Here is a 27,109-nt window from a genome sequence, read left to right on the forward strand (position 1 = left end):
TGTTTTTCAGCTTTAGGAATGCAGACCCAGAATGTAGGCTGTCTCGTCCATGTTTGACAGTTGGTGCAGTGCTCTTTTCAATGTGAAACACTAAGCAAAGACATCAGCCTGACTTTTTTTTAATTTTTTTTTAACATTTTGGCACTACATGTAACTTTCTCGAACAATGACCTGCTGTGAGGCCAACAATTGACGGACACACACTCTTCTTCCTAATTTACTTTGCACCGCCCCCGCTTTCGCTCGTAAAGGGGTGCACTCATAATTACAAAAGTTACAGTGCTTACGCAGCCTATCAATGTGGTTTATAATGGCAGAGTGTTTATGCACTGCCCACCACCAGAATATTTATTCATTTTTTTACAGAATGACATGCCTCTGTTGGCGAATGCACATAGGTGGTGACAACTGAAAAAAATTCAACCTGCAGACCAGCTGATTGTGAAAACTTGGAACGCACTTCCCGTCACTTACCACACACTGTGGCGTGTGCATATTGCTGTACTGACAATGTTTGGTTATACCTGTGCTTCTGAAAAGTCTTTCTCACATTTAAAAAAAAAAAAACATTAAACCCACCTACATTCATGAATACCAGATGGAAGTCTCAAAGGTTGCATGAAGTTTAATTTAATGACGTATGAAACAGACGACTAAGCCATCAGCAAAGAAGTCACATTAATGATAAAAAGTACTTGTCATCATTGGTTAGCAACAGTATAATGTTATTTAAATTTATTTAGAGACTTATTGTACTCTTAAAGTGTTGGTCTTACATTAAATGCACAAAAACACCTTGAATTAAGTTTTTCAAATATTGGATGGCTCTTTTGGAATTACATTTTAAAATGTTTGCCTTTTATGGCTCTCAGCCATAAGGTTCCCAACCCCTGTCATAGACTATGAGAATATCACCAGGATCAATAGTGTGGATATAGTACGCCTTCAAATAAAATGTCAACACAATTCTTAATTCAGGGGAATTGAGGAAATCTTGACATCTGAAATACGTTTGCCAGGTTTGTCCTGTTGTCAGAGTGTCACTGTACAAAGAACATGGGGACATTGTCATGTCAACACAATTTGTCGGATTTTATTTGATTTCTCTTGACTACATTAAAATATTCACAGATCTCAAATGCAGATTTTTCACTCAGTTCAATTACAGCATCTCCATCTCTGGCAACTTTTTCCCAGTTAACCCTCTCCAAGTACACAGAAAATGGTTCATTTCAGATACAGCAATATAAAATGATTAGTGGCATTCGTTGTTAGCTCCACTGCTAACAATAAAACAACACAATACAAGATATAAACATGTTTGTGATTTCTGACACATCTGGACAGGTAAACAACTGGTTCATATTTACCCAAGGGTATTTATTGCTGCTCCTGAGACAGAAAAGTAAAAAAAAAATATTTGGGAAGGGGAAATATTGTTGATGACACTTATGGGTAGACACACCTCAGGTCAAATTATTTCTCTTCCTTTAAACTGTTTTAGGGGGGGGGTCTATTCTGTTCCTAATGGTTTTGGATACTTGGGCATACCGCAGGTCATTTCTTCCAATTACATTTAAAAAAAAAAAGGGGTTTTGATGGATTTTTTTTTATTCCATTTTCTGACGCTTTTAGAAAAACACTCCTGTGTCAAGCTATTGTTTTTCCTTAAAAACAAATGTAACAGGAGAGTTAAATGTACCAAAACACCTCTATCATGTTGTAAAGTTTTATTTCTGTTGTACAAAGTGTACAACTGTTGATAGTTGAAACTTCAGAGCCTTCAGACCCCAAAACATTGTAGATGAAAAGAATGGGGGGGTGGGGCAATATACTACAAGTACAAAGGACTATAGCTCATCGTGTTGATAAATGTTGTACTCATTGGCACTGATGATACCGTCTTTGTCGCTGTCGGTCTTGCGGAAGATGTCTGTGATGATCTTCTCGTAGAAGGAGTCGTCTCGTGGCTTGCTGTCTTTTTCAAACTCCAGCTTCAAGTAGTCTTTGATCTGTAAATACGATTGGATGTTGCATCAAACCCATATGGATCCAGTATTTTGGAACACTCTCTTTGTTCTTGCCTCGGTCTTTGTGAGACTTCGGTCTTGATCGGCATCGATTTGTCCAAAAGCTTCCATGCTGCGCGGACCCCTGGACACGGAGAAAAGCTCCACCTCAAATACCACTGTCGCATTTGGTGGCACAGGACCTGTATTAAAAATGGGGATGATGATTTAAAAAATGAATTTTTTATTTGTATACAATTAGTTGGGTTTGGGTAACATGGTGCCTCAGCTGGAAAGCATTGGCCTCATAGTTCTGAGGTCCAGGGTTCAATCCCGGCTCCGCCTGTGTGGAGTTTGCATGTTGTCCCCGTGCCTGTGTGGGTTTTCTTCCGGCACTCCGGTTTCCTCAAACATCCCAAAAACATGCAACATTAATTGCTCCTAGGTGTGATTGTGAGTCCGGCTGCAATTGGCTGGCAACAAGTTCAGGGTGTACCCCGCCTCATGCCCATTGACAGCTGACTTTGGCTCCAGCACTCCCCGCGACCCTTGTGAGGATAAGCAGCTAAGAAAACGGAAGAATGGATAGTTGGGTTTGTGTAATTTGGTGACTTGGTAATGAAGTGCCACCTCAAGTTAAAACTCAAGCCACTCAAGTTAATTTAAATAAGCTAATTTAGTTTTCATCCGGCCGTTTCCGACAAACCAACGCAAAAAATTATTTTGGGGGAGGTTTTACTATATGATTGGTTTTTTTTGGGTGGGGGGGGATGAATTAACACACCTCAGGTAAAAGTGAACCAAGATCATTATTGTGGTTCCTGAGAAACCAGTGTAGTAAAGAGTGTTTTGGGGAGGTTTTACTACATTTCTGACTTGATTGATTTCATAGATTAATAAAGCTGCCCTCCTATTAAAAAAAATTAACCTTAGATGATTGACACTTTTTCAAACATCCTAAAAATCCGTAACATTTTGTTTTTAATCTTAACTTTCTGGGCCGGGGGGTGGGGCGTAGTGGGCAAAATTGACCCAGGTATTGTATACAGTACTGTTGCTCTAAGAGAGAAAAGTAATGGAATGTTTGGGAGGCATTTTATTCCACTTCTCTCTCTTTTGGGTGGTTGAAAAAGATACTGTGGGTCAAATTGGCCCATGGCTCATTGATGGTCCTGAGAAACCCACAGAACAATGTTTTGGGGGATTTTAAGTCCATTTTGACTCTTCTGCGTTTTAGAAGATATCCACTTTTTGATCATATTACTTGCACTGTATGCGGTTTTAATTGTCTTTTTTTAATTCTTTGATTGTCATTTTTGTTTTTATGCCGTTTTAAGTGTTTTATCTCTTTGTTTTCAATTGCCTTTAATCATGTAAAGTTACCTTGTATATGAAATGCGCAACACAAATAAATTTGCTTTGCTTTGCTTTGCTTTGGTTTTGGGTGATTAGCCCCGGGTCAAATTGACCCAGTGACTGTATAAATTATTGCTCTCCCTGCAGCACAAACATAATAAATGTTTTGTGAGATGTTTTATTCATTTTTTGGCTTTTGGATGATCAAACACACCCTGGTTCATATAGACTGAGGGATATTATTGCTGTTCCTAATAAACCAAGGTAACCATTTTTGAGGACTTGTATTCCTTTTCTGACACGTTCAGATGATTAGACTTACCCAGGCAATGCTCAACTCGAGATATGAATGGCAATGAGCAATCTTTTGGGGGATGTTTTATTAATGCTGTGTGAAACTGGCCTGGGGACATGTTTTCTATTCTTGAGAAACCATTAAACCAACAATGCTGTTTCTGACTTTTGATTGATCATACATACCCTGTGACCAATTGACCCCGAGACAGTACTATTGTATTCCTGAGAAACCAATATTTCGGTGCGATTTTTACTCTCCCTCTGACTCACGAAATTAAAAAAGCCCCGGGTCGAATTGAACAGAAGGGTTGGTCAAATGTAATTTTCATATGGCAGCAGTCAGGTATGTGAGGTTTGCATGCAGACGGGTCCAAAGAGGTCATGCGATCTCAAAGCCACAAAGTAAATGAAGTGAGCAGTCGTACAGCAGAAGTAAAGAACCTTAAAACCTGTGTGCATGCTTACAATCATGCCACGGCGAGACGAGGAAGGGGATGCGAGGCCCTCCTCTCAGCGAGAGTGAGCTGTAAGGCAAAGACACAATGTGAAAGGAGCTCTCGGCTGTGATCGCACAAAGATGCGAGCGGCGGCGCCGTCCAACCGGCTACCTTTGCCTTTCTCTCCGAAGGCCAAGCCCGGTGGGACGGTTATTTTCCTCTTCTCCCCCGCACACATGTCGACCATCCCAATATCCAGACCCTTGATGACTTGGCCCACGCCCAGGATGAACCACTGCGGGTGGCCGGCTTTGTCATGTCGGCTGAAATAGGAAAAGAAAAGAAAAACAGATACACGACACAGGAAATTTAAACAAAAGGTTTGGTGGTCTTTGGAAAGGTATGAAAGACAACTTTGGATTTCATGCTGGTTACACCATGCTTGAAAATGAAAAAAATATATATATTTAGTGTTTCCTATATTTGGGGTCCGCACGCAAATTCTCACTGACAGCAAAACCCCTGGAAAGAAAATTTCCCCCTGACTAAAGTTTTTCAGATTGACACAAAATTGGGTGGTCATGTATATCGCAACCTGACGCATGAAAAAGTCTCAAGGACCATTGGGCTAACTGAACAGGAAGTTAGCTCTCAGTCATGCCCCCGGGAAAGTTAGAAAGTCAGCCATTTTGGTCGGAAGCTGCCACTTTTCTAATTCTCTACATAGTTGCCTTTGGAACTTGGGGGCGGGGGGTGAGAGTGAGTAAAGTCAAATGGACCACTTTCACCGATCAACACGAAATTAGCTAGGCCATTGCTCAGTTTCGAACAGGAAGTCAGCCATTTTTGTTTAAAGCCTCCATTTTGAGGGTGAACGCCACAGATTGTGCGCCCTGTGAAATTGGAAAAGGCGAGGTAAGTTTCCCTGATTTTTTCAAAATTGGGTAGACGTCAATCACAATATAACGCATAAAAAAAGTCTCAAAAATTAATACCCGATATTGCACACAAAGTCTGATATTTTTGCTGGAAGCAGCCATTTTGGTGGAATAAAAGGGGGTGTGAGCTCCTCATTCTGCTGTTGCTTCTTTTTTTCCCCCACTGAAATTAAAAAAAAAAAAGTTAATTCACCTGTTTATTATCTAAAATGACACAAAACCAGTGTTATGGAAATTGTTTGTTGGGTGGGTGTTGATGGGGTTTTTGTAAATCTCTGGAGTGACTTTAGTAATATTATTATAATGTGGCTAAGGTGAAATGCATTTTTTAAAAAGTAAACTGAAAAGAAACATTCCCTTCTGTCACTAGAAGGTGCAAGACACGATTTCCCTCTGACCTGCAGTAGAACTGCGACCCATCTTTGGCGAGGAAGCCGTCGTAGTGGACGTTCATCAGGTCTCCCTTCTTGCTCCTTTTTTCGCACGTCTCGGGCTGGTACACCACTTCGATCTTCACCTCATCGTCCGCCCGAACGCTCGTCAAACGAAGATGAGAGCACACGAAGACGCACAGAGTGTAGTAGCTCACTAACTTCCACATGTTGGTGAAGCGACCTTGTTCAGCTGCTGCAGTCGTGGCAACTTTTTTCCTTCTGGCGTATAGACGCTAGAGGGCGTAGTGGAGCAGGAAAAGTTTAGATGTTTGCCCAGAGTTGAGTCTGTCAGGTAAATCCATCTGTGAGACTTGATGGTTTCTGGAAAGCAACATCCATCCACCTATACACCCATCCATCCAGGCATCCATTATCCAAGCTGCTTATCCCCACAAGGGTCACGGGAAATCTAGAGTCTATCACATCTCGCTCCGGGCGAACGGCAGACTACACCCTGAACTGGTCGCCAGTCAGTCAGTCACAGGGAAGATATCGACACGATCACTGATTGGGAATCAATCCCACGGTGCCCGCACCAAAGGCAGCCGTATGTACCACTACACCATCAGTGACTTCTCCATCCATCCATTTGCAAACCCAAATTCCAAAGAAAATTGGACAAAGTGATCCTGAGCCCATGTGGAAATATTCTTTACACCACAGGTATCAACCTCAAGGCCTGGGTGCCAAATGCAGGGCGCTACATAATTTTACCTGGCCCATGATTCTATCTAAAAAGCTTTTTCTGAGAACAAACCACTTTTTAAAATAACTTCAACAATGGTTTAACAAATAGTTTTCCTTGAATTCCCATTTCAAAATTGTCCATACAGTTTTTGGGGGTGTATACTGTAAGTAATAATTTGACAAGGCAATTAGACATTTGTATGATTTCACAGTCATAACATTCCTATAACGGAAATGATAACTACATTGGGGGTCAGAACAAAAATGAATTTGACCCCTCTACTACACAATGTTTTAATATAGTGTGCCGAGTGAGGGATTGGAGGTCATAAGCATTCAATATTACTTTTCCACCTTGGCAAGTATTGCAGAGATTTCTCCAGATTATTTCCGATGTAGTAAGCATAATTGTCAACATATGCAAGTAAGACCACGTGGAACTGCGATGGCGACGCTAAACTCGGGGCATCCTGGTCACCATGCCAGTATTTTTCACGGTGAAAATTATTTTTGGGACCTTTTTTCCACACATATTTTACGTATTAATATCGCACGCTTTGTCTTTGGGAGGAAAACACTGAATGATGTTGAGAAATTATTAAGTTATGACTTTATTTCATTGTGATTGCGTTGCGTTTGATAGGAACGCCGCCCCCGCCAACATGACCGCCACTTAAGCACGTCGGTTACGACACAATTAGCCGGCTGCTACTGAGCGCTCGTTCCGCAAAGGAGCGTTGATTATGTCGTCACAACCGTCTAACCAATAGGAGCGGAGTAGGCGTGACCTCTTGCCTGTATTTATACATCCGCGCCGGCGTGTTATGAGTCATCGACGGAGTCAGTGAAACGCGTGTCCTCTGATCACATCGACTCTTTGAACGTCAGACCTACTTTTAATCCAAGCATCGCGTCTCCAACAGCCCGACGGGGATTGAGATGTTCCATTTTAGGCTCGCCACAGCGCTCCAGGAGTTGTTTAACGCTAACCTTAAGAGTCTCTCTGCCGGGTGGCTCGCGAGCCGTCACCGGTTCTCGGGCGCCGCCTTCTCCTCCTGCGCCGGGCTCAATATCCTCCATGGCGCCGGGTACCGGGGGGCGTTTCCGGCGGTGGCGACCTGCCACGTTCGTCCCTACTGCGTGAAGGCGGGGGGTGAACTGAGGCTGAACGAAGTGAAGAAGAAGGACGACTCCTTCGAAGCGGCTGCCGACAAGTAAGTCGACTCCAAGCCGGAGTGGCTCTACCTTGGGTCCCCTTAGCCTAGCTGGCGTGCGGTTGAAGACGTCTGGTGCTCAGTGATAGGTTGCGTTTATGGCGTCACCTTTTGTATTTTTGGCATTTGTTTTTAACACAGTTAAATGAAACTATATAATATGCCACCGAAAGTGAAATTAACATATTTTGAGCTTTATCTTGAAAGCGCAAATCCACATGTGCGTAGCACTACTACTGCTAGCTATGACGTCGTAATGCCACACAGCTCTGAGTGGCAAGTGAAAAAATGTAAACACGCCACATTAAATATGACCTTGGACTCGGTTTGTACTGTAAATTGGTCCCTTCCTAGTGTGTTTGTAATTTTTAGATTTAGATTATATATTGCATTGTTTGGTTAGAGGGTAGAAAAGGGCATATCAATGCAATGGTTGAATGTGGTGTTTGTAATAAGAAACAAGGTATGCTTAATAAAAAATACTTGATTACACTAATGTGTTTGGAAAATAGATTTCAAATAGATTACAAAAAAAATGTACAGGATGTCAATCGAATCATTTAGCACTGTTTAAATAAATGCATGCTCTCTTGGGTTTGATTTTGGAGATAATTGCTGGTCTACAACCTTGCATTGCTGGGTCTTGATGAACTCATTTTCTTCTTGCCTGTACATGGTATAATGTATTAAACTAAAAATCCTTGTATTTTAGGCCCTTGTATATCTAATTTAGTACAGATTTCTAATCGTTAATAGTTTTTGCTGGCATTTCATGTTTTCATCTCAGAAATGAGCTAAAATAGTACAACCTGAACCAACAAGTTGGTCAAGCTCCTTTCTCGTGTGCAAACATTGCATTTGAGGTATGTGAAATTACATTCTACAGGGTTGTTAAAAAAAAAAAGGTGTGTCTCAGAGCTTGAGGTGCAGATGGAACTGTGCAGTGAAAATCAGTGTTTGCACTCATAGAAATAATGCTGATCAACACAATGTGCAATAATAAGTAGTGTGTGGATTCACCAAATATTGAAATAAATACATAGGAGTTCAACAGGTACCTGCCACCATTTCAATTTTCAAAGCTCAAAAACAAACAGATGTAATGGGTCCTACAGAAACATTCTAGGCTTTGTTCACTTGGGGGGGATGGTGATGATGATGATGATGCTACCAAACCTTTTTAAGGTTAATGTTATGTTGCCTCGTATATTTAAAATCCAGAATTAGCCTTTTGTGGACTGTATTGGCTGTGCCAAGGTGGAACGTTAAAATTACACACCATCTGATCCTGCACTTTCGACTTTGGCTTTAGACCAAACCTTTCCCACTCTGAAAAGAGAAAATCTCATCCAGTTTCACCCCTTTTTCTTCGATTATTCACATACTCCGACAGTCATTGCATCTTAAAACAACAGTGTTTGTTTTTTTAAATTTCTCCATTAATATCGAAGTAAACATAAGCAGGATGTCTAGCACGTCTTTGCTCTTCTTTGCCCAGACTGTGTTGCTCACTAAAGCATCGGTGGTGGACGCTGTCATTATAAAAATCATTGATGGGTTGTCTAAGTACTGTAACATTTGTAATTATGAGTATACATCTTTAAGAGTGGGGGGAGGGGGTTGGCACGCTGTCCGGCGAGCGACGCATTGAGCACCCCTGATGTAAACTCTCCCCTGCACCACCATTCCCACCCCAAAAAAAATTTTTTGTCATTTTCATTGGGTTGCAAAGGTTCTGTGCACTGTCAGATTACTGCCTTCTGTTATCTGACTGGTGAATTGGAGTCAAATGATAGTTGATTGGTGCAACAGGAACCCTATGAGGAACTAGAAGATGGAGTCTAAAATAGACGCGCACACACATGAATGGATAAATCAAAGGAGGGAACGCCATGTCGATCATTGTAACTGAGTAAAAGTATGGATTTTTTTGCTCTTATCAAGTAAAAAAAAAAAGTGTATTTAAGGTACTCTGACAAGTACAGTTTATAAAAAATGTTACCTGAGCAAATGTAACGTAAATGTAGCCTATTATCCACCTCTGACAATAATGTAATGTTGATGGATGGATGGATAATGTTTTCATTTGGTGAAATTTCCTCATAGGAGTTTGAGCCATGGAATTCAAACAAAGTACCTGCTTTAAACCAAAATGAACAACTTCCTGTTGAATTTTAGGCATCAGACTTTGAAACATTTTTGTATGTATGGCTTTGATAGAAGTCATCTCAATTTTGCATTGATTAGTAAAACTGGTGTCAAGAATATTTTTTTCTGCCAGAATTTCTAACCGATGAATTTGCCTTTTTGCTGGAAATCCAGAAAATAATCATGAAATGTTTACCAAATTCGCCAGAATGGTTGCGTTCAACCAAAATGCCGGGCTTCCTGGTCATTTTCTCCGATTGATGCTTGATACGGCGGCACAGTGGAACAGCTGGTAACGCGTTGGCCTCACAGTTCTGAGGACCCGGGTTCAATACGGCCCCGCCTGTGTGGAGTTTGCATGTTCTCCCCGTGCCTGCGTGGGTTTCCTCCGGGCACTCCGATTTCCTCCCACATCCCAAAAACTTGCAAAATAATTGGACACTCTAAGTTGGCCCGAGGTGTGACTGTTAGTGCGGCTGTTTGTCTCTATGAGCCCTGCGATTGGCAGGCAACCAGTTCAGGGTTTACCCTGCCCGTTAACAACTGGGTTAGGCTCCAGCACTCCCCGTAACCCTCATGAGGATAAGCGGAAAAGAAAATTGATGGATGGATGTTTGACACTTGCACGCCCAACCAACCAAGTCTTGATTCTCATTTGCTGATGGTCATGTCACTCCCAAGTCCAGGCCCTGCCTTTTAAAGCCAGACCCATTCACAGATGCAACAGTAGAATGTGATAACAGCGACCCCAGGTGGACAAAAATACCTGTTATTGTTGTTGAAATCTGTTTTTATTTGGTCATTCATTTAATTGATGGCATAATCACTACAATAGCTAATTAATTAAAATCCATACCCATCTTTTGAATTATAATTGTAACCCCCTTTAAAAAAAAAAATTAAAAAATCTTGCTCTGTGAACAGAATCATAGCCTAGTTGCAAAGTAGCAAAAACTAATGTGGCGATTTATCTTAGCTCAAGTACGACAGTTTTGAACATCATTGTGTACCAAACTGTACTGCTCGTTGGAAACAGGGCGCAGATTGTATTTAGGACACAACGTTGCCTCTTTAATGCTGGATACGGTGCCAAGTAGCTAAATCGGTACACCCACTTAAAATCCCAGTGAGATACCTGGAGAGTTAATTGAGACTGTAGCTCATGTAGTAAATTAGCTCGGCCACAATGTGTGTTTTGGGACAGATAATATACAACACGGGAGTGTGACTATAAAAGCTTAAAATATGAAGCTTAGGAAATGGAAGAGCAAAATGAACATTAGTTATTAAAAGGTTAAATTTAAAACGCACATAAATCAATCCTGAAAGGAGAGCTCAGCTGCAGTAATTTGACATTGAAGAAAATTGGAACTTTTTGCAGTTCAACTAACATTTTGCATTTTACCTGCTAATTGGATTTGCTTGAGGTGACTATTCATGTCTACACTTTTTTTCCGCCTTATTTTTAAATATGTTGTCCAATTCTGATTTAATTTCCCGTGATTATCTTTGTTTGTGTTTAAACATTTACTGGGTCACATAAGCCCGTGTAGACTTTTGGAAACAAACATACCAGGAGTGTGAAGAAGCACGGTGAAGCCTCAGTGGCCCCAAGCTGTGAGTAAACTGCCTAATGTGTAACAGCCTTCACCGCCACTATAAAGGATTAAGGAACCAAAACGGGTCTCCTGATAATGTGATGCATGAGAGACAGAAATAGAAAGGAGATGCCACCATTGAAATATTTTGGCACGATGTTGGTGTTAACTTAGCGAGTATGTAACTGGGCATTAAATAATAGGTATGTGTTAATCTGTTATTACATAGTGTACAAAGCTTGTACAAATGATTGTGTCTGAAACATTTTAAAGTAATCACTCACTTGTGAGACGCCCAGTAAATACACTGCTAATGATTTGGTATTCTATTAACAATACCCTGGTAGTCCTCTTATTGTGTTCTAAGTCACATTGAGCCAATATTAAAGTTAAAACAACATTTTAAACTAGGTGGCTTTTTTTTTTTTTTTTTTTTTTTGTACGACATGCCTAATTTTTTTAGCCCCATTATAATTTAACAAATTTCTATGTGCAAGACATGCCATTATTTTAAATTAAATTATGAATTACAGCATTCTCGTTTAGTTACAATCCAATTCATTTTTATTTCTAGAGCACTTCAAGAACATCTGAGTTGGCCAAAGTCCTTAATACATCAGAAAGTAACCAAGTAACCAGAAAATAAAAGCACAACAAGGAACTATGCGTGTAAATACAGTAAATAAGAGATGTAAGCCAAAAGTTAGAAAAATTTAAAATGCAATACAATAAACTCATGGACACAAATAGTGGAAAAAAATGTAATTGATGCTGCCTTACACATTTTTTAATACCACAATTGCTTGTTTTCACTATAAAAATAAGTTTTGACACCATCTAGTGATTGTATGCTGTTACAGAAATAGCACACATCCATCCATCCACTTTCTTCGCCGCTTATCCTCACGAGGGTCAGGGGCGTGCTGGAGCCTATCCCAGCTGTCATCGGGCAGTAGGCAGGGTACACCCTGAACTGGTTGCCAGCTAATCGCAGGGCGCGTTGAGACAAACAGCCGCACTCACAATCCTAGGGGAAATTTAGTGTCCAATTAATGTTGCATGTTTTTGGGATGTGGGAGGAAACCGGAGTGCCCAGAGAAAACCCAGGCAGGCAAGGGGAGAACATGCGAACTCCACACAGGGAGGGCTGGGATTGAAGTCCATTTCATTTGGTTGTTACTGTAATATCAGCAAGTTGAGCAAGTAGTACACAAGTTTTTGGAATGTGGGAGGAAACCGGAGAAAACCCATGCAGGCATGGGGAGAAAATGCAAACTACACACAGGCGGGTCTGGGATAGAACCCGGGACCACAGAACTGTGAGGCCAAAGCTTTTATCAGCTGATCCACCACCGTGCTGCACACAGAAAAAGTGAATTTGTGAATAGTGAGTCGCAAATAAGTGTGGGTTTACTCAACTCCCAACTGTGTAAGTGCAGAGGTAACGAAGGTCGTTTACTGTAGTCAAACAAACGAAGGAGACTTACACACGCCCAAAGTTAATCTTGTGATAAAGATGTACTACAAACACACTCAACATGGAGGCTTTTGCTTTCATGCCTTGTCTGCACACTCTCATTGAACAGCCGGGGATGTTTACACATTTATTACAGTTCATGTAATACGGTGTTTTTAAAAAAAAAAAAAAAATCCTCAGTGGAAAAGAACTGGCTTGTGATATAAAGCATCCAAGTGGAGCACACCAACACACACGCACATGCATACGCACACATTAGTTTGCTGAGTGCTTTCCTAGTGCATTAGCCGAGTTTGTTCACTCGCTACCTCTGCTGCTTTTCTAGACAGATGCCACGTAAGTATTGCTTTCAAGTTGAATTAGGAAGATGAGCACTTCGTGCGTTCAAGACCATAGAGTTACCTTGATGTTGCAGCGAAAGTCTGTAAGGGCTTGTTAGGCGTAGCTTAGCTAATATGCCAAATTGTTGGATCAGAAGTACTGAATTGAATGTAGTCATACATTGTTTATAGCTAATATCTGGTTCCATTTGTCACCAGCCTGTATATTTCAGATCAGTTATTCTCAAACTCTGGTCCACAAGATGGAGCGTACCATTCTGTTAAAGGTCCTGGTGGGTGTAGTGAATGTTTCTAGAACTTGTAGTGCATAAACGATAAGGAAATACTACAAAAAGCGCACTGAAAAAGTTGAGCCGTATGCCACTGCATTGTGATTATAAATCCCGCTTGAGTACTGAGCTGGACGTGCCCCACTACAAGATAATTGGCTGCTGCATTGCTGGAAGAGCATGTCACAAATAGCGTGTGTTGCCTTGTGAACTACTTGAGTGGGGGAGGTCAACAAGACTGTGCACCCATGGATGTCATCTTTAGTGCTACCATATCCTTTGGGTCAATAGTAAATGAGGAAAAAACGAGTTGGGCATGCTGCACTGGACAGGACACGTGCAGACTGAACCGAACAAAGATGCATTTAAAAACGATCCACCACAACTCTAATATACTTACAAACTGTGAATGGGTACAGCTCATTTCTTCAGTGCAGTAGAAATAATAGTCATTGTTCAAAGAGCCTAAAGAATATATGCTTGTGACTTATCTTACCGTCTACATGTGTTGCTACACGATTTGTGTCCAAATCTGTTGGGTTATAACCCCCATTCATTAGCCTGTCTATGGTGTTTCCCATTACGTGTTAGCATCAATGTAGCGCAGTTGTTCTCAAACTGTGGAGTGTTGGTTTTTTTTATAGTTTTTAATAGTTCAGTAGTATATGGAAATCTTGTGAAGTGACGTCAACAGAGCTCACTGTGAACAAAGCACTCCTATCAAGTTATTTCTCACAAGCCAAGGTAATAACATCATCTGTACGGCTTGTGTCTTTGTTGGGTCGATTTGTATCAAGACACCACTGTATTACGACTTGATTTAGGAAAAATCTGACTTTATTCTTACCAATTTACAGTTTTTTTTTTCTCTAAAAAAAAAAAAAAAAATGGCATACCATGATGATCTTCCTCTGGAATAGAGGGCATTTTTTTTCATACATACAGTTGGTAATCATGTTTAATAGTTGGTGTAAGGATTATGAGGAAATTGGAAATGTTTTCCCTGGACTCCAAAAGTTTGATTTCTACTTCTATATGCTGCGTTGTCAACAGTAGCGTGTGAACGGCAGTACAGTGTTGCCTTTATTAATCCAAGCGTCACAAGAGAACTCACCATTGCTAAGGATCAGAGAATCCCTGGAATTCATGCTTGTTCTTATTATAGTTTTGGTGGCTTTTATGATCGAAACTAATGATTTTCTTTTGCATTGACAAAATAGGGCAGCACTCAGTTAATACCCCATATACTGTATGTGAAAATTGGGTACTACCTAGATGCATTTTTTTTTCTCTGGTTAAAAATATTAGCTTCTTTCCCCATTGAAATAAATAGAAATTGAATTAATTCACTCTAGCACCACACAACACACTATCCCAAAATTTTGTAACGTTTTAAATTGCCCTCTGCAGTGTTGTCCTTTTATTAAAAACCTACAGTTCAGTAAGTTTGTGAAGAATGTACAAAACAAATAATCATTTCGTGCTTAATAGCTGTTGACTTTGTGCTTCTTGTGGTGTGGGCGTATTGGCCACCAGGATGTAGGTGTACAGAGACATTCTTAATGCATCAAGAAGAGTTTAACAAGTGACTCAGTAAGCTTTAGTAGTTTTCCTTTATTATTTTGTAGATGATACAAAATATGCTGAAGTATTGTCTGCCTACATGTGTTGCCGCCCCAGTTTGTGCTTAAATATCCCTGATTGAAGGGTTATAGTAGCAAAACTTTGCAGTTAGCTTCACTGTCTATGGTGTTTAGCGTAGTGCTACCGTTAAGCTAGCGGCCTATCTTTAATATACAACATGTAATTCTCTGTTAAGGTTGAAACTTGAGTAAAGAAAGATGAATCAACTGTGCAATAGGGTGACGAAGTGCTTCCTCCGCAAATGAAAATACTTTCATAACACATGACAGCGCAAACGGTGCTTTTACTGTCTTTTCAGGCACTCACTTTTCACCTTTTGCAGGTTGTAGATGACACTCTCCTCGTTGCACCGAGGTTGTCCTTGTAAGTGTATTTGCCCCCCTGGGTAGAGGGGTACTGTACTTATTTTTTTAATCAAAAGTATTTTGATGAAAGCATGTCACAAAAATATTATTAAAATTGGAAACTGTTTTAAATTGTTGAAAAAAATTCACATCTGCTCATGAAGTTTTGCTCTCCAAACGGCTGCCTTCATGTCATGTAAGGGGCCAAAATAAGATATGGAAATATGAGTTGTTATTCAAAAACGGTCTCGTATCATGTAACTGTGTGTGTCACTGATATTGTTTGCTGTGTGAACATTATCAGCAGCAACAGATAAGCACTGTGTTAGCATTGGAAGTGACCCAATTGTTGCTCAGACTCGATGCTTTCGCTATCATCAAGCTGTTGTTTTCCGAACAGTCAATTGTGAAGTTATGTACATGATGAGTAAGATGTGATACAGACTGCAAATCATGTAATAAACCTGACTTTTTCTAAATTAGGAGAAGAAATGCCGGCATCCTGCCTAGTCTGGAGGATTTACTTTTCTACACAGTCGCAGAAGGTCAAGAAACGATTCCAGCTCATAAATTCCTCACAGTAAGTCGTTCTAATTGCTATTAATTTTACCCCTAATAAAGGGACACTTTGAGGACTTTCTCATTGTCTACAAATTTGGCGGGTCCTTATGAACCTCCAAAATGGGCTCAATAACAGCCCTGGAATTCTTTAAATATTCATCTACTGAAGCACAATTCTCTCAGCAATATGACATTTGGTATGCAGGTCTTTCAGGCGCAAACTCAGAGTCTCAAAACACAACGTTTTAAAAAGGCTTCAGGTTTCGGTTTAAAAGGTCCATTTTAGCCATGTTGAGGGATTCTTCTGAGGCAAACTTGCTCTTGAAATTGTCTACTTGTTACCAAATTTCAACCATTCTAGTACATTATTAGACGGAGGGATCATACTAAATTCCCACACATTTGAATTTTGCCATTGTAAATGGGAATCTTTATGTATTTTCATGGTTTGATGGTTAGAATACTAATATTGCACGAAAGCATGCTGAAGATAACTGTCACGATTGGTGATGGTCTGATGGAGGACTGGACCCAAAAGCAGGGGTTGCCAGAAGGTGTCAAGCAGCGCATTTAAACTCTCCTCTCCCTCTTTCTCAGACGATTGTCTTGCTCAAAAGCTATGAAAATGTATTCCTCCAAAGAGGTGGGCTCATCCCGTGATGGCTGCTCCGGAGGTCCCTTAACAAATATCCCCCAATAACAAGGCGTCCTTCCATCTGCATTTACCTGGTAGAAAACTAAAATTGAGTAAGACACCCCTGAGTGAGGGCAAGGAGGCACCGGATGGCTTGAACGTGAAGTTCATTGTGTTGGAGGAGGGGTTGGTAGGAGGGTGCTGGTGTGTGAGCAGTGCTCATGGGAGGGTTGGCGGAGTGGATCTGAGAAGACAGGAGAGAGACTTCTTTGGTAAGCGAAGAGTCCATGATTTTACAAAACACATTATGCGGTCTGCCAATATGGGTGCCTTGGTGGGCGAGCGCTTCCCTCAATAACTCAGACCTCACAGGATCGATTATTTTAAGGCCTGAGTATTCTGTCAGGATTGGTTATTGTCTGATGGAGGACTGGACCCAAATGCAGGCAGAGGCGGAAGGATTTGTTGGAAATAGTTTATTTGGAGGAAGCTGATCTGTTTTTGAAAGTGTGTTTTTCCGAGGCTTAGTCCTGGTTTGCGGGAACAAGGAGAAGTCAGGAAATAGTCGCTGGAATTGGCAGCATAGTTGGTGTGGGAAGCTAAGATTGTGGTAGAGGAAGAATCCAACAATAGCTAAATTCTCTGGGTTAGGCAGGCAGAAACCAGTGGTGCTTGAATACAGGTGCGCAAAGCTGATTTGCTGTGGAGACGAGGCACAAGGTGCCACGCAAGCTCCAACAAAGGAACTACCGGGTATGGATCATGACAGATGCTCATATTTACAATCAATTGAAATCGTAGTTGTCAATGATGGTGTAGTGGTGCATTTGACTGACTTTGGTGGAGGCAGCTTATCAAGATGTTGAGGTTCTCGAAGATGTTGAGGTTCTCGCTCGGAGTGACCAGGTTGGATAGGATTAGAAATGAGCTCATTAGAGGGACAGCCAAAGCTGGATGTTTTGGAGACAAGATTCGAGAGAGCAGACTTCGATGGTTTGGACATGTTCAGAGGCGAGAGAGTGAGTATATTGGTAGAAGGATGCTGAGGATGGAGCTCCCAGGCAAAAGAGCGAGAGGAAGACCAAAGAGAAGGTTTATGGATGTGGTGAGGGAAGACATGAGGGCAGTTGGGGTTAGAGAGGAAGATGCAGGAGATAGGCTAAGATGGCAAAAGATGACACGCTGTGGCGACCCCTAACGGGACAAGCCGAAAGGAAAAGAAGAAGAAGAAGGTGGAGGCAGCTTGGGTTCTTTTCCAGTCAGTGACGATGTGAGTGAGAATGTTTGTCTGTATTTATGTGTCCTGTGACTGACTGACACCTTCAGGTTGTAGTCTGCTTTTTGCCCCAAGTCAGCTGGGATAGGCTCCAGAGCCCCGTGATCACTGTGTTTATTGTTATTCTTCCTGCAAATACATTTGAATTTGTTTACTACTCTACATTTGACAGCTGGAAGAAAATGGCCCATGACACCAGTTTCACTGATGGACAGAAAATTGGATAGAACTAATCTTTCTTAAGTGAGAAGGACCATGCTTGAAAAGACACAAGAAGTCAGCCATTTGCACTCGGGAATTTCTTGAAATGCCACCAAATTTGAACCTTATAATCTGGACCAAATGTGTCAAAATCAAGGCTCAGGGCCAGATCCGGTCAACCACATGATTTTATGTGGCCTACAAAGGCAAATCATCTGTGTCAACTTCCAAGATTTTTGTGAAAATCTTTAACAAAATTTCAAAATATCGTATATCTTAAATGATAACATTGAGATATCACAAGCATGTTTGTTGCCAAACATGAGCAATGATTGGAAAAACCCGTTACCCAGATTCCTTAACTAGTTAAATTTTGTGTGGAATTATTGTGAGGCAATTAAAGATTTTTCTGGTTTCACAATCATAACTGCGCTCTGAGGGAAACATAAGTACAATGTGGGCCCATAACAAAAAATTATTTCGGCACCTCTGATCTAGACCGAGGGACAACACTAAATTGCATAACATCTGTGTTGTCACCATTTGATTTTGACGTGTCATAAAACGAAATCAATGTTAATGTGCTTCAAGTACTTTTTTTTTTTTTTTTTTTTTTGACTGGAAATGTGTATTTCCTTTGTTTAGGCTCTCAAAACTACAGGACTTCGCACGGGAGACCCCAGACTGAAAGAATGCATGGAAACACTCAAAGAAACCCTAAAGAACACTCCGGACGGCGTCACATTGGACAGGCACCAATTCAAGAAGTGAGTCACTTCCACTCTCATTATTTCATATTTCTCAAGTTGAGAGGAAAATTTTTCCACTGTCAATTTATAACAATGCACAACTAATTAGATATAGTTTTGTAAATTGTATTGGTTACCATTTGAACTATATTTTGTTCCATGAAAGGAGTTTAGGGTGTTGACACATAACACCACAAACCTAAACCTTACATGGTACACATCATCAATATGGGTTCATGGCAGCTGATGCGGGGGAACCGATGAACCGCCATATTGTCGATGAAGCCCTTTCATCGACAAACCTAGTTGAAGTTTGTCACACATCAGTGTTGCAAACTTCCCCACCCCACCCTTCAGTTGCATGCAGATGCTGTGTTTGAGCATGCTATTTGTTTGTGGTTTTGTTCATCAGGTGTGTCCAGAGCAACATTGTTCTGCTCACGCAGGCCTTCCGCAAGAAGTTCGTCATCCCAGACTTCCAGTCCTTCACTTCCCACATTGATGAGTTACACGAGAGTGCCAAATCGCTCTCTGAAGGGCAGGTTTGTCCTTAGATCCATGACTCCTTTATCAGTCCCTCAGTTGAGAGGAAAAGCAGAAAAGGCTACTTGTTTTTTTTTTTCTTTAAAAAAAAAAAAAAATCTTATCTGCATGATCATGCTTTACTTTACACCTAAAATAAAAAAAAATGCTAGTACCTGTTTATCAATCATGACTCATGTCCTCTTGTCACATGGTTCTATGTTTGGTTGTCCTGACATTAAGATTCACATGGAGGTGTCAGTTTTCCATGGAACCTCAAGAGTCGTTCCGTAGCTGGCCCCAATGTCTTTTTCTTCTGATGCCTTAGGTTTGTCCTTTTTAATTCTTTCAGGTTGCTGACTACATTCCTCAACTTGCAAAATTCAGTCCGGACCTGTGGGCTGTCTCTTTGTGTACGGTGGATGGCCAGAGGTGAGGTGGGAGCGCAACTGAGTGTTGAAGGAAGGAACAACACTTTTTAAAAATGTTTTACTGGTCACATAATCAGACACACAGCCTTAGTAATGATAAATATGTGATTGTGCTGGAGATGGACCACGTTATCAAATGAGCTGTAAATTGAAATGGGGAAGTAATTGATGCTCTTAATGTGTCGCAACAGTTTTCAACAGTGTGTTCTGTGCCATGTAAAGTGAAATTCCATTGACACCCAATGTGCGTGTGTAAGAGCAGAAGTCAAAGATAAATGGGCACTAAAAACATAGGATCATCAACACCCCTTTTCCTAGAATAGTGACAATCTGGGAAAGCATGTTTATGATGCGTATAGTATGATATACTGTATATTTAGAATCAACTGTAATTGTTCTATTTGATGACCATTATGAGGATTCCCCAATGAAAAATGAGATGCAAGGGCCCACTCATCAGTGCTTTCAAGATTTGTTTTTTTTGTGTATTGTTGCCAATCACAAACCCTTTACTTGACGATTGCTTGTCCATTGCAGACACACAGTGGGCGACACCAAAATCCCTTTCTGCCTGCAGTCGTGCGTCAAACCTCTGAAGTATGCCGTCGCTGTACACGATCACGGCACCGAATATGTGCACAGTTTCATCGGCAAAGAGCCCAGCGGGCTGCGTTTTAACAAACTCTTTCTGGATGAAGATGGTGCGTAGATTTGACGCTTTTACCTTTTTGTCTGTAAACTTCAAATGCCCAAAGAGAACCCTATTTTGATGCTGTACACCTGAGACATCTGTCCTAGAGCAAAATTTTCTACACAGGGTGTGTTAATATAGTCAGAGAAAATACCAGGATTACTTAATTTAGAGCTATTTTGTCATCATATTATGTGCTGAAATGTTGCCAGCAGCCCTGTTGTGGAAGGAAATAATGCAATGGAGAAATTAAAGGGGATGTAACGCCAAAAGAGTTCAGCTGGTTTCTCAAATGTGGAAGTGGGCAGCGTCAGGGGTGATTCTATGGAAGTAAATATGTGCCACCAGGATTTGAATTTGAAATACCACAGAAAACAGGATTTGAATTTGAAATGTAAAGTGATCACATTTTCAATAGTTGTATTTCAGTGTAACGTTTCAATGTTAACAATTCAACTGGCTCCAATTCGCTGTCTGAAATTCAGTCTGTGCCACCAGGCAGGGTTACTTCAGTTCAGAACCAAACAGCCACCCAATCCAGTTACGCTTTCTTAGTATGTGACATCAACGTGACTAAGAAAGCGTAACTTAATTAGATTGTTTTGGACGTTGTCTCATGTGAAGGCACTGACAAATAATTAACTGCAGCGCAAACTGCGATGTTCGTAGCTTTGGAAGTTTATTTGGCATCATATGTTGTTAACTGATGTAGCTTTTGCACACAATTCAATAAGTTATCAGTTGGCCCTCATGACACATATTAACTAAGCCCTTGTTGGTTTGCAGATAAGCCCCACAACCCGATGGTGAATGCTGGCGCTATTGTTTGTACTTCACTGATAAAGGTAAAAGCAACACAGTCCTGTTTTCTTATTTCACTTGGTGTCAGTCTTGCATTTGGTTGAAAATCTCTGACTCTGACCCATATTTTCAAACAGAGTACTTTTGGAGTAATTGTGCTGTCAAACTGTTCATTATATCTCTTTTTCAAAAATACCACTCTGGTATTGCTGCATCCAGCCAAATTTTTTATAATTTTTTTTTTCTCTTCAAAGTGGCATGTTTGGGATATACATAACTATAAAACATACAGAATTTGGTATCCTCACATTGGAATAAGGCCCCTTCCAAATGTGGATAAATATCCAAAACATCTAATATCTGCCAAAGCCAGATATTAGTTGTTGCCCTGTCATTACCATCTTTTTTTTTTTTTTCATCAAAATTCAACTGATTGCTGACTTATACACACTTATGTCAGCCCAAACAACATAAATAAACATCAAAAACAATTTGCACAATTTAATGTGGCACATCACAGGTGTGTCCATTGTTAGACAAGATAAATATTTGCAGATGGTGGCCAGCAGAGTAATGTGGAGGTTTTGCATTTTACTCAGATTTAAGTCAATGAGAGGAAGACTAACCGAGGCCAGGTTTTATATTTGTAGTATTTTTATATTATTGTCTACCCCTGTGTTGTCACTCTCCAGTATTGATGCTTGTGGAGTTGTTTACGTGGAATTAGCGTGTCATTCTGGTCCATCAGCGTAAACAGCAGTGTGGGATATGTGTCACTTGGAAAGTACAGGGATATAGACAGTAAGAAAATTGCTGGCAGAAATAGCCTTTAAATCAGAATTGGCACTTGGACCTGCAATGTAAATCCAGACTAAGGTTGACGTTAATCCTCCACAAAGGGTTCTTACAAGATCCAGGTCACAAATCAACGCAAAGGTGGATACGTGCAGACCAACGACGAAAACTGCTAGCATTACGGCCAGTTTGGCATCACTCTATTTGACTTTTTAAGACATTGATATGTAGTCCTCTTGTATAGCCATATTGATGGAACAAATTTGTGCAGATTTTTTGGTTTGCCCCTTCAGTTTGTCATGGCTTTTTGTATGAGTTACAATACAGAGATAGAACATTTACATTTCAAAATAAAAATCAGGAAAAAAAAACAATCCTGACAATGTACATTTTAAAACACAATACAATTAAAGAATCATTTAAGTCATCCAGGAAGTCCATACTATGGTGAAACTTTTGACAGTTTTAATATTTTAAAGAGTGCCCATTTAAACTTGCCATAATGGTCATCCAACTGACTTCCATGACATTCTTCCTGAATGTGCATCTGATCAAAACTGTGTTGTCTATAATGTATTTTAACCATTATTGCTGACATTGATTATCATATATTTGTTGATCAAGGCAACTAATGTACTAAATCGAAAGTGGATGGATGGATGACTGATGGGATTGGTTGCTAAAGAAACAGAACAAGCTCCTTTAAAATAAAAAAGTGCCGTGCTAACCCCCTTTTATGCAGCGTTTCTACACAATTGCCGCAACAGTAAAGTTTATTCACCCGTTACAGTTGCAATGTCAGTTTATTGGACAACAACAATTGAGTTTTACACAAAGCGCCTGGAGAATCAAGGCTCGTGTGTTTAAACCCCTTAGTTCCGGCTTTCTGCTGTTCCCTTTCACACGGCCAGCCTTGTGCCTCACTGCAGCCTTTAATACCACAGAAATCCGCTGCTAATCATTGGGGGTAGGTAACAAGCCCTGCCATGAAGAGCAAAAAAAAAAAAAAAAAGTTCTTGACACCCCCTTGAAATGATAATAATTGTGTATATTGGTAGTTTAAGCAATTACTATACCACAGTCTGTGGCATAAAAATTCTTGAATATCATTCATTAAGTCCTCTTATAACATTACCCTTAAAAATGCCTTAGAGATTATTTAATTTTTAAAAAATGCACCAGCAAAAATATACAGATGCAGTGCTGACTCTCCTGTGCTAAATTTAGCTCCTACTCAACATACAAATGTTTTGGTCTCCTCCTGATTCGATATGTATCACCTTAACATACTTCTTTGTCACCAATTACTATTTTACTATTAGCCTGGGCTTTTCCACGAGCTTGTGGCAATTTAGGGCATTTTAGAACGACCAAAAAAAAAATATGCAAGCACAAATGGGTAAACTTGTACTGCTATCTTGTGGGGGTTTTACTGTTACTTGTAAACTGAACATATTTTGTGTCACACTTACCAGCGACCAGAAGAGGCCATCTCTTAACAGGTTATGCGAAAGGAGGAAAAATGGCAGAAGTGCCACTATGTTCTTGGATAGGCTGAGGTACTTACTCTAATGGAGTGCCGAAAACCTGTGTATGGTTGTGTAATGCTGGCAAGACATCAGTGTGTGTCTGCATCTTTCGGTATCCATGTCTCGGCGCATTTTTTTTTTTCCCATCAGCAAAAAACAAGCTATCGGACCAATTTTCTTGTTAACATTAAAGGAGACATTTTTTTTTTTTTTTTTTTTTTTTAAACCACATTTTATTAAGAAATACAGACCACACATTTCCCCTCCCTCTATTAAGTAGTGTTTCCCAACCTTTATTGAGCCAGTGCTCATATTTAAATGAGAAGAGACTCATGGCACACACCACCAAACAAAGTGTCACCAGATAAAATATAGTAAAGATGTAATGGAATTAGGGCTGAAACAATAGATGAAATGATTCTTAATTACTTGATTTAAAAATAAGAAAAAGCAAAATTTCTGCCTTGAAGTTCTGTAGACTCATGGCCCCCTTTGTTTAAAAATGAGTTGATGTGATGGGCCAGGGGGAAAGGGTCTGTAAAAGAGAGAACGGCCAAACTTTGGGATTATTTCACACTTGGAGTAATAATAAAGCGCAATTTGCCAACTGCAAAGCAGAACTTTGGTATCACAACAGCATGCTTATGATCGCCAACACAAAGAATTGATGTTAGTTAGCTACTTTAATATATCCTACCGCACCTAGTGAGAGATTAATGTGCCCACAAGTTGTCCAGGATAAACACAGCCGCCGGTGTACTTTCAGTCCCTTTCTTGAACAAAACTGTAACAAAACTAACAAATTTAATACTGCTAAAGCCACAACTAACACGCAGGCACTCACCACACAGACTGGGTAACTTGAGCTAACAAAGGCCAACTCTCATTTATTGACGCACTCATCACTCACCAGGCCAGACCCTGTCTGTTAAAACCGCACACATTCAAAGTCGCAGAGAATTACAGCGGAGAACGTGATGATGGCGACTCTTTTAGTGAACAGAAATAAAACTAGTACCCCAAATGCATATTTTGCAGTGGTCTTCCTGTCTAATGTAAAATCTCATTTTATACCATTACTCAATAAATTACTGGGACAATAGTTAAAATGCTTGCTTTTAAAAAATATGCGGTGCACGCTGCTCTAATGGGAATTATGATTGATAAATTCACTTTCTCAGTGGGAAATGGGGGCCTGTTTAGTTGAAGACATTTTTTTTCCTGTTGTATCAACGCCAATGGCTGCTATCTAGTGGAAAAACATTTCATTGTTCTTACTGTAGGTATATGTAGCTGGCATAGATGGCATACTAATGTTGGGAATCACGGGTTTACAGTCTTGGTGAAATTAATCTGTTTTGCGCTTGTGGACCTGTCATGCTAATGAGACACTGCTCATCCTTAGCTGCTGCTTTTATGGGTACTTGATGAATCCCAAGTCTAATAAAGCAAGTCCAAATAGCTAAGTGTATAAAAGTCTGCCATAAAGAATGTTTTAGAATTTTTATTTGTGGAGGCAATTCTTCACCACCAAGCTACTAAATTACAATTGTCGATTAGTGTCGTGGATCCCTACTGTACATAGAAATCTACAGCAAATTCAATGATGCTTTACTCATCTTTTGGCCTTAACATGTTTCAGACTTCCCCCAAGCCTACCTGCCAAGTCATGGGGTGGACCAATTTATGTAAATTAGCCCAACTGTTCCATCACAGTCAAATTTAAAATCTGACATTTTTAGAAATGGGTAGCTCACCCCAAAATTACCTGGTTATTTCATGTCACACTTGATGGATGGGCATTAACTCCTCCAGGGAACGCAACTGTATACAAGAAATTAACTAATAAATTTTCCTTAATATGTCCCCTTTAATTTGACTGGGAAAAACTTTGGGACGTTTGCAGTGGCGGTATGCCCCTCAAACTGTTACGTGGTGCTTGAAGGCTACATACTGTTGCTGTTTTTGTATGTTGTTGCATATTTTACAGACTTAGGAACTGTGGGAAATAATGACTGCTGCTGCAGGTCAAATGACGTTGGTAATTTTTTCTTCCTTTTCCATATCTTTCTCCTCGCACTGCCCCCTTCCCACAACCCCTCAACCCGCTCCCTCATCCCTTTTTTCCTTCTCCAATCAGCCTGTAGATATCCTATGTAGTGACTCTCCATCCGTGTATCTTTGTCTTCTATTTCTTCTGCACAGTTAAGTGTAGAACCTTAAAAAAAATAGGCTTTTTAAACATGTAATAACATGAGTGGTTTTGTGTGTTCCAGCACTATAAATATTGTACAATTATATGCATGTCCATTTTATTTCTTCAGTGGTTTTTTTTATTGTTGTTGTGGTAATAGGCAGCATCCAAAATGGCTGCGTGTGTTCAAATATAGAGAAAACTTGGCCTGACACTTTGAATTATACTCACCAACGTTCACATTAATTGACATTCAGTTTAAATGCAAAAGCAAAATTCCTTAGTTACCCACAATGGTAGCACGGCAACTCCGTTTGGAAATGTAAACACAGGAGAGGGCTGTGGTTACAAATCTGTTTTTAACCCTCCTGTCAAATTCACCCATTTTACACATTAAAAATGGAAAAACATTTCAAAAATGTAAAAGGAAAAAAAATTATGAGGTAACCTAATTTGCTGCCGTTATTTTTGTATCCTTTTATAAATAGATGTTTATCATACATTATACAATATTTGTTTGGATTTACAGGGACGCCCATTCATGGGTTTAAAATGAAATTATAAGCGATAGTAAGAAACACAACAGGAGGGTTAAACTGTTACATAATCTCATATAATTTGGATTTCTAAGTATACGTTTTTTATTAACTGGTTTATAACACACATCTGCTAAAATCTCCATGCAACTGCAAACTTGTTTTTCTCTTTGTAAGCTCAATGCAATCTGGAGCCATTCTCTTCAACTCACAGCATTACTATGTGATTTTTACACCTGTTTTTTTTTTTTTAATCTATTCATATTTGCTCATTCTTTAGTACTCTGCTGTAGTATTATCATTTTACCGTAACTATATATACCCCTCAGTAGAAAGAACTATACTTAACTGGTTTTTGCTTCTTATTCCCTCAGCAAGGTGAAGGCAACGCCGAAAAATTTGATTATGTAAGCATTACCGCATCCTGATTTGCATATTTAAAATGGCCAAATGAATTTACTGATACATATTTTTGCTACTTTTGCCTTCAGGTCATGAACTTCTTGAAGAACATGGCAGGAAACGAGTATGTCGGTTTCAGCAATGCCACGTAAGTTACTTGAAAGGCAGTTAGAAAACTCGTTCCATTCGTGCCCCCTGGAAAGTTAGGGGAAAAATGTGCCCCTGACATTAGGTTCACCTATCAACACTAATGTAGATGGGCATGTTTATCATAACAGGATGCACAAAAAAAGTCTTGGGGGCTCATTCCTTAAATTGAACAACAAGGCTTGAAGTAGCCATTTTTGGGAGGACTCCCTTAATAGTCCCCTTTTGGATGATGAGGGGGAAAAAATTGCCCTCGAAACCAGTTTAACAGAGAGACATGGATAGTCATGTCTCATGTGCATGATTCATGATTGTTAGCAACGCGGCAGCAGGGACGCGGGTTGCGTAATAGTCATGTGATTGCATGACTACTGTACTGTATACATGAGGAACCTGCAGTAGGGATGTGCAGTGGAATTTATACACGCAAGTGCACACGCACGCACA

The 27,109-nt window shown here is 40.2% G+C and overlaps 2 protein-coding genes across 4 annotated transcripts in view; one reads left to right on the top strand and one right to left on the bottom strand.

Moving 5' to 3' along the window:
* Positions 1 to 69: 69 nt before the first annotated feature.
* fkbp7 (FKBP prolyl isomerase 7) lies at positions 70 to 6,203 on the bottom strand. The gene is made up of 4 exons (XM_061841295.1): positions 5,436 to 6,203; positions 4,271 to 4,422; positions 2,085 to 2,212; positions 70 to 2,012 (listed from the first exon to the last, which is right to left on the bottom strand). The coding sequence occupies exons 1-4, from the start codon at positions 5,636 to 5,638 to the stop codon at positions 1,851 to 1,853; spliced, it is 645 nt and encodes a 214-aa protein (XP_061697279.1). The 5' UTR covers positions 5,639 to 6,203; the 3' UTR covers positions 70 to 1,850.
* A 311-nt stretch (positions 6,204 to 6,514) lies between these two features.
* The window catches only part of glsb (glutaminase b), a 32,345-nt gene continuing 11,750 nt past the window's right edge, over positions 6,515 to 27,109 (top strand). The window contains exons 1-9 of one of the 3 annotated variants that reach the window (XM_061841288.1): positions 6,515 to 7,372; positions 15,677 to 15,773; positions 18,511 to 18,632; positions 19,027 to 19,156; positions 19,489 to 19,568; positions 20,105 to 20,268; positions 21,045 to 21,103; positions 26,488 to 26,520; positions 26,605 to 26,663. In XM_061841288.1, the coding sequence (XP_061697272.1) occupies positions 7,098 to 7,372; positions 15,677 to 15,773; positions 18,511 to 18,632; positions 19,027 to 19,156; positions 19,489 to 19,568; positions 20,105 to 20,268; positions 21,045 to 21,103; positions 26,488 to 26,520; positions 26,605 to 26,663 (1,019 nt within the window). In that variant the 5' untranslated portion in view covers positions 6,515 to 7,097. The remainder of the gene's footprint in view (positions 7,373 to 15,676; positions 15,774 to 18,510; positions 18,633 to 19,026; positions 19,157 to 19,488; positions 19,569 to 20,104; positions 20,269 to 21,044; positions 21,104 to 26,487; positions 26,521 to 26,604; positions 26,664 to 27,109) is intronic. The other 2 variants (XM_061841290.1, XM_061841289.1) reach the window with 2 other exon arrangements.

Source organism: Syngnathoides biaculeatus, chromosome 14 (assembly GCF_019802595.1).
Source record: "Syngnathoides biaculeatus isolate LvHL_M chromosome 14, ASM1980259v1, whole genome shotgun sequence".
In the NCBI taxonomy this organism is placed as follows: Eukaryota; Metazoa; Chordata; class Actinopteri; order Syngnathiformes; family Syngnathidae; genus Syngnathoides; species Syngnathoides biaculeatus.

Coding starts and splice junctions, on each gene's coding strand:
- fkbp7 (XM_061841295.1), bottom strand. CDS start 5,638: ATGTGGAAGTTAGTGAGCTACTACACTCTGTGCGTCTTCGTGTGCTCT. Junction 2,213..4,270: donor CTTCGGAGAGAAAGGCAAAG/GTAGCCGGTTGG, acceptor TTTTTAATACAG/GTCCTGTGCCACCAAATGCG. Junction 2,013..2,084: donor GAAGTCTCACAAAGACCGAG/GCAAGAACAAAG, acceptor TCGTATTTACAG/ATCAAAGACTACTTGAAGCT.